Source organism: Galeopterus variegatus, unplaced genomic scaffold (assembly GCF_000696425.1).
Source record: "Galeopterus variegatus unplaced genomic scaffold, G_variegatus-3.0.2 Scaffold674, whole genome shotgun sequence".
Lineage (NCBI taxonomy): Eukaryota > Metazoa > Chordata > Mammalia > Dermoptera > Cynocephalidae > Galeopterus > Galeopterus variegatus.
The window spans coordinates 213,056-224,277 of record NW_007726785.1 but is presented as its reverse complement, the minus strand read 5'-3'; the positions used below and the strand labels follow the sequence as shown (position 1 = coordinate 224,277).

Genomic DNA, 11,222 nt, shown 5'->3' with positions numbered 1-11,222 from the left:
GTTAAGGACAAATTGATGGAATATGGAACTAACCTTTTAAACCTATTCCTGTTGCAGCATTTATGAATTATTAAAGGGGAACAAAGCTTTGTTTAACTCTTATCTTTTCTTAATGTCTTAAAAGAAGATATTTTATAAGCCCAAGTCAGAGAATGTGTGATGGTAAAATATTGAAAAAAAATCATTTAAATATTTTAACATATATTGGGAAATTTAGCATAATTTTTTCTCTTTTTGGTACACAATATTTTGACATTTTTGTCAACATCTTTTGCAGAAAAAATAAAGTTCTTAAGACCGGAAAACTTTCCACAAATATTTTAGACTGGGACAGGATGGTAATATGTCGATTTCATATAAAATACACAAAAGTGAGAAATTCTATAGTGGCACTATTGTTTTGAAAGACTGGATATAAGTGAATAAAATAAGTTGATATAATAATAGGAGTAGCATTTTGGTTTTCAATAAAGAAAAAAAAGACTATAGTTGAATTTTTCACTATTGCAAAATTTTTAAAAAATTTGAAGCATTAAATATATACACTCAATTTAAAAGTCTTAATTAGATCAATTATTGCCCCTTGAGGGTACCTTGTGAATATGCTTGGCATCATCTCTTGGAGGGAGTGTCTTGTCTTTATTAGGGTATCTACACTCAATTTTCTTAAAATGTAAAATAAAGGAGTTAAACTGGATTATACTTTTCAGCTCAAAAATTTTATCATTTTATTATTTTTTCTTTCCTTATTAGCATGTTCATTATTACAAATCATACTTATTCTTTATGCCTCTTATCCAATCTCTCCCTGTCCTTCCCTTCCCTCCCCCCTCTAATAACCATAGATTTGTTCTCTCCACCTTAAAGATTAACTGTTCCTCTGTTGACTTGTTGCCTAGATTATCTGTCCGGTACTGAGACACGTGTAATCAAGTCCTCCCCTATTATCCTAAGGCAGATGCTTCATCTATTACCCTGGAATGTGCTCTGTGGAGCTGTGAAGAGAGAGGACCTCTTCTTTTTTCTTTTTTTTGGTCTCTGCTGGTGTCTCTCCTTGTGTCAATGCAGTTGAGAGTCTGGCATGCCATCTGCACAGTGGCTGTGACTGCTGCTATAGAAACTAGCTTATTTTGCAGCAGCAGTGGAAGTTGCTTTGGCTACAGTGGGCTACCCATGTGGAAATGGTATTTTTGGTGTGTGTGCTCTTTACCTGGTTGCTGCTGGGTTCGGCTTACCCTGGCTCCATGCCTCATGACTCCCCCAAATTTTATCATTTTGGCAGAAACTATTGTGTCTGATAAATTAAGTTTACAAAAACATAAAGAGTTATTTAAAAATATTGATAAAGTCCTTTGGAAAAGCATTAATTATATTAGGATATCTGGTGAAAGTTAGAAAACGAAGTCAATATATCCAAAAACGAACTCATTATCTTACTGCTGAAACCTAGGTGCTGAGCATCATGATAGTTATATATCTAGTTACCCAAGCCTGAAACCAGACAGTCATCTTACACTAATTCCTCTCACTTCTCACTATCAAAAAGTCATCAAATACTGTTAATTTTATTTGCAAAATATTTATTACATTTGACAACTCCTCTTCTCCACTGCCCTTGTCACAGCTCAGGTCCTCCTATTTACGCAGGTTATTAAAACTGTTTCCGTAACTCCACTTTCATAAGCCTGAACCATTCTCATACTACACATTTTCTTCTGACTCTCATCATGCCACCCTTTTTGCTCAAAATTCTTCAAGATCCCATCCCTAAAGTCTAAAATCCAAATGCCTTTCCAATGCCTTCATATCTGCTCTTGGAGTCTTCACTCTCATCTCTTGCCATTTTCCCCACTTGGTCCTCAGACACCTTGGACTCAGTTGTGCTAATTTCTCTCATAACTCTAGCGCATTTGCCCACCTTTCCTCAGCCGGGAGTACTCTTTCCCTATTCACTATCTAGCCAACTCTACTCACCCTTCTGTTCTCCATTGAAACAGTAACAGAGGCCTACCACATCTGCGAGGCCTCTCCTAAGCGCCTATGTCCTCATAACTCTGTAAATACAGTCGTCCCTCGCTATCACGGGGATGGTTCCAAGGCCCCCTGGCTTACCAAAACCCACAGATGCTCAAACACCTTACATAAGATGGGGCAGTATTTGCATATCACCTACGCACATTCTCCCATATACTTTAAATCATCTAGTAGATTAGTTATATTACTTATACAACGTAAATTCTATGTAAATAGATCTTACACTGTATTGCTTTTTTATTCATGTTATTTTTTATTGTTGTATTGTTATTTTTTTGCTGTTTTTTTTCCCTCCCCGAATATTTTCCATCAGCGGTTGGTTGAATCAGCCATGCGCATACATAGGGCCGAGTGTATCACTTTTAAATGATCACACGACACCGCAATTGTTCGTTTGCACATTTGTTGTCTTCCTTAAGATTGTGAGCTCTTGGAGCGCAGAAATGGATCTTTCGCTCTTAGCTTGCATTTATCACAGCACCTGACAGTTTTCCCGACATTCTTTGACAATAACAGAAGCTTCCAGAACGCCCACTCTAAGAAGAAACAGAATCCGGCAAGAATTGTCCCTAGCGCGCGAAAGGAAATCTCGCGAGATGCAGTCCTTGGGAGCCTGGCAAATCTCGCTGTTGGCAGTTATTTTGCCGTTGGTCCGGCCGGTGGCTCACTCCGGAGCTGATACCACCAAGGCCAGGGTTCGGATCCCTTTATAGGGATGGCCGGTTAGCTCACTTGGGAGAGGGTGGTGCTGACAACACCAAGTAAGGGTTAAGGTCCCCTTACCAGTCAACATTAAAAAAAACAAAGGTGAGTGTGGTGCTGACAGTTATTTATCCGTTAAAAAGCCGGCCGTCCTGCCCCTCCCTGCAGGCCGCGAAGGCTGAGCGATCTTCCGCCTTGTCGGAGGTTCGGAGGCAGAAGCTTTTGGTTCTTTCTGCTGCCCTCATAGACAACAGTGGGTAGCAGTTCGCGTGGGCACCGAGCCCGCAGTTTCCTGCTAGTTCTGCACAAGTTAAGAGCAAGTGTGCCGAGTTCTTTTCTCGAGGACGGAACGCAGTGCCGGGACGATACTGTGACACTGCACCTCCCCGTCGCAGCCAGCTTTTCGGGTAGTCGTCCAAGGGCATAAGACAATTCCTCCAGGCGATGTGATACAATTTAATAAGGCTGGAGAAGGGAATGGGCTTTCCTTTTCAGGCTGTTATGTGATGTCTCATTCGAGTTTGTCGCTGATCTCCGTCGCCAGAGTGGCGACTGGCTGCGGGGAATGGGAAGAAATAGGGGTGTTTTCCTTTTGACCAACCCCGCGATAAGTGACGCTGTAGAATTACGTTGTAGCAAGGGTCACATTGATTCCTGTTGCCATTTACAAACATCACCTTTTTAAAAGAATAGTGTATTAATGAAACAATGTCAACCACTTCATTCCCCACCCTCCCAGGTCAATAGATATTTACAATTGGAAGAGAGAAAATGGAAAAGCAAAAGCCTTTTAAATTGTTTGTACCACCAAGATTAAGCAGCAGTCAGGTGTCTGCAGTGAAACCTCAGACCTTGGGAAGAGATTCTAATTTCTTCAAGGTAAATTTGCATATGAATCTTGATTATTCTTTAAGTAAATAAGACAAAGCGTGCTTTCTTACTGTTGATATTTTATAATTGTTTCATTTAGTAAATGTGGCCTAACTTACCCAAGAACTTTGAATAGCATCGTTTCGAGTGAATAATGAGCATTATTGTGTGTAGGAATTATTCATTTAAAGAAATAATCACTGCTGCTATAGAACTCTGCCTACTGTAGTAGGGCCCACTTATTTTAATTCTCCCTCTTAAGTGATTTGAGGCAACATGTAAGACAATTGCAATGAAATAATAAAATATAAATTAGGAGAAAATTAGGAAATTTCCCAAGGAAAATTAGGAATATTTCAACAAATATCTACATATGGGTAATAATGTTGTGACTGAGCTTCAGATTTGGCTCTGAGCTTCCTAGTGGGCAGGACAAAGAGGGAATCTTATTTATATAGTAGAGTTCTCATTGGAAAGGAGGAATTATAACAAGTTCCTCAGGTGAAACAGAGCTTTTTCTTCTACTGAATTATTTGAAAAATTTCTCATGAGGTACTTTATATTGGAGATGGAATGATGCAATGAATATTTAATTTTATGTGCTGTAGGAAATTTCTTTTGTATGCTGTAGCCAAGAGTATATCATTAAAATGTTATTCAGTAAAGACAATTCTCAGTTCTATGGAGGGAAAGATTATAATGAAATTAAAGAAAATTATACCTGCAAAGCATGTATCGAGTAATGTATAGTTTAGCTTCATCTTACAAGGGAAAATACTTAATTAAAATGTTTTGCTTTGTTTTTATAGCAAAAGCATTTGATATTTTAAACACTATATGTACATTGAAGGATTTACAGTTATAGTCACTTTTTAAAAAGCAGATATATATTACATATGTATGTATTACACTGCTAGGTATCAGAGTGGTATGGAATAGTTTATTTAAGAACTTCTTTGTGTTTCTAGAGTTTCAACAAATGTATTGAAGATGATTTTGGTTTTCCGTTTGTGATGACTAATCTCTCCAAAAGTGGGGAAAACATTGATTCAGGTAGGTGCCTGGAAAAGCAATATATTAGCTTACATAAAAGCATTTTATTATATACATTGCAAGTTATTGAAAATATAAGTATTATATTGATATCCTTGACATTAAAGCTAAATAAAATAGTTAATATAAAAAATAAGGTGCTGGCATATTTAATACCAGTTTTCTTTTATCTTGCAGATCCTGCTTCACAAAAGGTTAATTTTTTGCCCATGCCTGAGCAGGTCAGTTAAGCGTAGTGTATATAGATGTAATCTGTTTAGGTATTGAATTGCATATTTGAAGAAGAAATAACTTTAGTTGTTGGATTACTAGTCTTCTGTATTTAATTGTTGTTATTTGGAAACTCTTGTCAGAAATAGTTTCTTATAGGAAACATTTATTCATTTTTTTAGGTTGATAATTCTGACCTTTGTCGCTATCAGGAAGGACCAAAAGAGTCTGATTTTGAGGTCAGAAGATTTCCCATTCATATTAAGTCTCTTATAATTGAAGTGTAATTTATTACTTGCATATATCTTTCTTCTGAAGCTACAAAAGGATAATATTTAGTTAACATTTTAAAATATATAATTTAAAACCTTTTTTTCTTTGTTTTCCTTTTAAAGTTGCTGAAACAAGTCTTTTGTATTTTCCTGGGTTGTAAAAGCATACACTTCTATAGGGGCAATTTAATTTTAAACTATAGAAATCAAGAATATAAGAGGAGAGATGTGATATAGTATGTGAAAAGGCTGAGAACCAAGCCAGTATTTTATAAAATAATTCTTTAGTTAATAGATGAAATTGATTGTTTGGCTGTATATTGGGTAAGGAATTTGTAGGATATGCTATACTTTTGATTTTAGTTATAAAAATCATTCTTATGTCAAACAGATGTCTTTAAAAGGAAGAGAGTTTCCATGGCCTAATAAAGTGCTATATTTTTCTTGCTGTAATTATAGTATCACAGAATTTAAAAATATGGAAACTATTTATATATTTTGATAACAAAAAGCTGTCATCAAGCAGAGATCAGTGTGAAAAAAACTCTGGCATTTACAATATAATGTGGATAGAAATGGCAAGAAATCCAAATACAATCTCAGGCTCTATGAAAGTTATATCTTGCGTTCACTATTATTTTTCTTGTTATATTTTAAACTTCACGTCCTTTAGTTAACCCTTGTACTGTTGGTATAATCAAAATGTCTCAAGACCATTGTTAAGATTTGTAGATTTCTTGTAGAGTGATTTATTTTAGCTTTTAACTAGCCAGGTTCTCTTATTGACTAAAAGATTTCTAACTTCTTACTTAAGCACATTTTGGAACCATTTGATTTTATTCAACAAGATATAACTTAGTCAGGTGACTAGTAACTTTCGTGAAATAGCTAATACTGCCTTAGTAGTTTAAAAGTGTTAATGTAGCTGTCAGTATACTATTAGGGCAAAAATTGAGGAGACATTTGGTTTCAACTATTAGTAAATGGATGCTTTCTATAGGTAGCTATAGTTTTGCTTATGTTAAAACTTTGAACAATTTTGAAAAACTTATTTTAATAGAATTCAGAGCCAACAAGCGGACTATGTTCAAAACTGTATAAGGAAGCTGAAAAGATCAAAAGGTGGAAAGTGAATGTAGAATCTGAACTGAAGCAGAAAGAAAATAAGTTGCAAGAAAATAGAAAGATAATTGAAGCGCAGCGAAAAGCCATTCAGGAACTACAGGTATAATGAAATTTTGAATTGTAAATATAGTATAGTAAATCTTACCATAATACTGTTGAAAATAGAGTATTATTTCAGGGTAAATTGGATTAATCTTGTTTCTGTGATGGGAATTTTAAAGACTGTGCTTCTTAGAAGTTCCATTGATACTAGTTGCATTTCACCTTTAGGAATGAGCACAGAGGACAAATTGCATAAAACTTAAGGCAAATGATTAGGGAAATAATAATTACTTTAGATAAAGATTGATTTAATGATTCAAATTTATTATAAAGGGTTTTAATTTTTATTAACTCCTCTTATTTATTTATTTATTTTGCCAGCTGGCCGGTATGGAATTAATTCCTATTATTGATGATGTTTTGTTTGATATAAATATCTATTACACTAGAATATGGTATTTGTAGATAAAATATTAAATTTGAAACTGTTTAGCTTTGATTTAATGGCATAAAGTGAGAAAAAAATGTTGAGAAAATGCAACATTGGAGTAGGACAAACATATAAAACATTACTTTAAAATATTTAGAGAAGATAATATTGCATTAAAATATAATTGAATGCTTTTTGGAGATAATTCAGCAAACTTTATTTTAGATTGATGAAGGTGAGACCCATATTTTTAAGGAAAATCTGTAAGCTGTGACAAAAAAAGTTTTTTTTGTGGAAAGAAAAGAATTCATATAGACCACTTGTGGTATGTTAGCAAAGAAATGGTTACTTAGTGATTATATTTATGTTTATTTTGCTAGCAAAATGTGATGAATTGTTCTTCTGTTTTGTAAATTAGTTTGGAAATGAAAAAGTAAGTTTGAAATTAGAAGAAGGAATTCAGGAAAATAAAGATTTAATAAAAGAGTAAGTAATAATTTAATGAATTTATTCTTTCCAATTTTTATATTCCAAATTTATTATTAAAATAATTTTCAAAAATTAATTGAGCACTTTCTATGTATTATGTAATATTAATTTATAAGTAGAACTCTATCCAAGTGCTGTGGAAAAAGGAAGACAAACATTCTACATTCTTGAATTTGGCAAGCTGTCTTCATGGACTGGTAACTTCTCACTTTTTAAAATGTCAGGCATCCAGAAGAACTATTGTTTAGTGTCAAAAAAGATGCCTAATAATCCTGTATCTACAACAGCCTATGTATAATGTTTACCTTTCTGTTTCACTATTGCCTTGGTGCAATACTTGTAAAATAGGAGTCAACTTAGTTTCAAGCTAATTCTCACTCTCAAATCCCTGTTTTTGCCAGTGTAACAATTCATTTCTACAGAAAAATTGTAAGTTGGAAAATTAAATCTAACTGCTTTATGTGTTAGTAACTTCAACAAGAGAGCCAGAGGTCTTATTATTCACATAATGAATGCCTAGTCAGAAAGTTGCCTTAATTTATGTTTTGAAAGATTGACACCTAGAAATTTTGGGGGTAATTAGTGAATGAAAACCCAACCCTCTCATTTTTTCTTAAGTAAATCTGGAACTGTTTACTGAAAGGTTACTGATAGCAACTTGGGTAGAAAGCTGTTAAGCAGCCATTACATTTACTTTTAAAGGGAGGCAGTTACTAAATCATTTGCTAATAGTACCATCAACCTACTTTTTCTTCATGTAGTCATTTCTGAATGATATGTAATATACACCAAATATCATATTTTTAAAAATTCTCTAAAACTTTTAAAATAATATGTTTCATAACTTTCATATGTGATTTTGCTTTGAGATAAACGTACAATTAGGCAGTCTTTCCTTTGTTTCAGGAATAATGCTACAAGGCATTTATGTAATCTACTCAAAGAAACCTGTGCTAGATCTGCAGAAAAGACAAAGAAATGTAAATATTTTTCTTGTTTTATGTGACTTTATTAATTTACTATAATTTATTTAGTGGTGGAGGTAGAGAAGGGAAGAAATTGTCCACGCTGCTGTGGCTGCTGTGGTTCTACTACTTGGGCCACCTTTGGGGGAGGGCTGGGAGAGGAAAAAAAGAGAAAAAAATCAGGGTTTCAGTTTTGCGGTTTATGCTTCCTGTTGAAGTTCTGCTGGGTTTTTACACTGGCTTAATGCCAGGAGATTAGTTAGGAAAAAAGCTAAACAAACAGGAAACTGACCTTCGCTTCAATCACTCCAAGTTTTTACTCCTCTCTCTGATCTACCTGCTTTTGCTTACTTATTTGAGTCCTCAAGGAGTTAGCTTTTGTGTTTTGTTCAGAGGTTTTCATTGTAATCAACGGGAGAAATAAGCTGTATTGTGCTTAATCCGTTTTAGCTGACACTGAAAGTTAATTTAGTTTTTTGTGTTCTAATTCTCAACCTATTCTAGACCTGGTGGTTCATCTTTATATTTTTAGATATTTGATTCTTTTAATAATTAAAAAAATTTTCTCCAGGTTTTTAATTGTTTTCAGCAGGATGATTGATCTGAATCACTTAGCCTATGACCAGAAAACAGAGTCCTTGATGCTTTCCTGAAATATAGATCAAATCATGTCACTGTCTAATTCCTTCAGTGGCTTTCCATAATTTTCACGATAGCATGCTACTTGCCACTTCCGTCTATCTTGCCAAATGTTCCCCACATGCCCCACATACACAGAGCTCATGGAAAACTACTTGTTATCTCCTAAACAGATTATGCTTCTGTGCCTTTGCATATATTCTTCATTTTATGGGCTGTCTTCCTTTCTTCTTTATCTTGTTAGCATTTGCCCTTCAAAATTCACAATAAATATTACCATCCTTGGGAAGTATTCCCTAATCTTGCAGACTGTTTTAGATGCTCCTCTTTTTTTCACTTAGTACGTTGAGTATAATACCTCTGTCATTTACAGTCATGTACTGTGTAAAGACCCTTTGGTCTATGATGGACCTCATGTACGATGGTGGTCCTGAAAGATTATAATATAGTATTTTTACTGTAGCTTTTCTATGCTTAGATATATTCTGATACACAAATACTTACCATTGTATTGTAATTGCCTACAGTACTCAGTACAGTAACAGCCTGTACAAGTTTGTTGCCTAGGAGCAATAGGCTATACCGTGTAGCCTCAGTGTATAGTAAGCACCATCTAGGTTTGGGTAAGTGCACTCTATGATTACACAATGATGAAGTCACCTAATGATGCATTTCTCAACATATCCCTGTCACTAAGCGATGCATGACTGTATTTATTAATTCCTTCCATAAGTATTTATTGACTGCCTACTACATTCCAGACATCTCACTGTAAGCTTGAGGGCAAGAGATCATGTCTTATTTGATTTAGTGTATTCAATGCTTTGCACAGTGTCTATGAAGACAGTAGGCAAAACCGAATCATTTCTTTGTATGAGCACATTTTATCTCCTCTTTTTAAGCCATTTGATAACGTACAGTAACATTAATTAATTTATTTTTATTGGTTATGAATATTCATGAGATACAAAGCTGATTGTCATCCCTCGTGCCCATGATGTGAGGGCCAGATTCATACTGGCAGCATAACCATTACCACAAATTGCATTTGTACCCTGTGTCCCCCACCCAATTATCCCCAACCTTCCTCTCCCTCCCCCTTCCCCTAGCACTCCACTCTGTAGCCCGAGGAATGTTCTCTCCCTCTGCAAGTCCAATGTACTACTGTGGTCTTTCTTTCTTTCCTTCTTTCTCTCTTAGCTCCCACATATGAGTGAGTGCATGTGGTGTTTATCCCTCTGTGCTTTGCTTATTTCACTCAACATAAGTTTCTCCAGGCTCATCCATGTTGTTGCAAATGGGAGTATTTCATTCTTTTTTATGTCAGAGTAGTAGTCTATGGTGTATATATACCACAGTTTCCTTATCCAATCATGGCCTTCCCCCCTCCCTGGCTTGGGAGCCCAGGGGGCTTCCATTCCTTCTAGGTTTTACAGGTGTTCTTTGGTGGTGTTAGACCTTTTCTAGTTAATATCAGACTTTGTGTCTGATCTATGGGTATTTTGTTTTTTCTTTCAGTTCTGTGTTGGATTATTCCCTGTTCCCTCCACTTAGACTCTGCACTGGAACTAACTTGCTGTCCTTTGGTTACTTCTAAAATGAGGGAACTACCTGTGGGGACCAGTACTTGAGTCCTGTAGTTGAGCTAAATTGCTGTTTTGCTGCTAATTCCCTGGGGAAGGCTTTTTGTGCAGCTCAGGTGTTAAAAGTTGACCTTGTATGTACTTCCGGGTCTTGTGAGGTCCAGTACATCTGGGTTATGTGGAAACTCTGGTCTGGGCCTGAGTCTTTTCAGCAAACTGCACCCCCTGCTGTTCTGTTGTCCTACTGGTCTCCACTGAGTAGTCCTGCATTGATTGGGGGGCAGATCAGTTGTCTGTGTTGTGCCCCAGTGTTCCCCCAGTGGACCTGTCTCCCTCACAGCCTGCACTCCAAACACTTCCCATGGGGTGGGCCATGTGCCAGTCCCTTGTGATGACTCATTTTCCTCTGAGTGGCTCCTTTTTTCAGTTGTCTGTGGCTCCTTGCTCCTATGTGGATCCACAAGGAACCCTGTTAGTGGTCTTGCTGGCCTGGAGGTCACCAAGGCCCTCTTCTCCACTGCTGCCTCTGAGCAACTTCATACGAAGGGCACAGCTGTTGCTTTTGCCAGCTCTTGCTCTGTGAAGCCTTGAAGGGACTGGGGCCCCAAACAGTTGGAGCAGTCCTTTCTTTCTCTCATTGTGGCTTCTCCTGCCTTCATGCACTCCGTAGGTCTCTACTCCTCTTCCCCTGAGCTCTAGTGGTCCCAGTTTGGTTGTCATTGCTTTTTAGTAGTTGTAAATTGGTTGATTTGTGGGAGAGAGTGACCATTTATTCTGCCATCTTGACTGGAAGCTATTCTTCTATTGT

General features: G+C 36.2%; 1 protein-coding gene across 1 annotated transcript in view; it reads left to right on the top strand.

Annotated features, from left to right (window-relative positions):
* Nucleotides 1–2,804: 2,804 nt before the first annotated feature.
* Nucleotides 2,805–11,222, top strand: part of SYCP1 (synaptonemal complex protein 1) — a 122,862-nt gene continuing 114,444 nt past the window's right edge. Inside the window, exons 1-8 of the mRNA XM_008571278.1 lie at nt 2,805–2,841; nt 3,476–3,615; nt 4,575–4,659; nt 4,837–4,880; nt 5,052–5,108; nt 6,202–6,366; nt 7,157–7,224; nt 8,134–8,207. Coding sequence (XP_008569500.1) covers nt 3,508–3,615; nt 4,575–4,659; nt 4,837–4,880; nt 5,052–5,108; nt 6,202–6,366; nt 7,157–7,224; nt 8,134–8,207 — 601 coding nt within the window. The 5' untranslated portion in view covers nt 2,805–2,841; nt 3,476–3,507. The remainder of the gene's footprint in view (nt 2,842–3,475; nt 3,616–4,574; nt 4,660–4,836; nt 4,881–5,051; nt 5,109–6,201; nt 6,367–7,156; nt 7,225–8,133; nt 8,208–11,222) is intronic.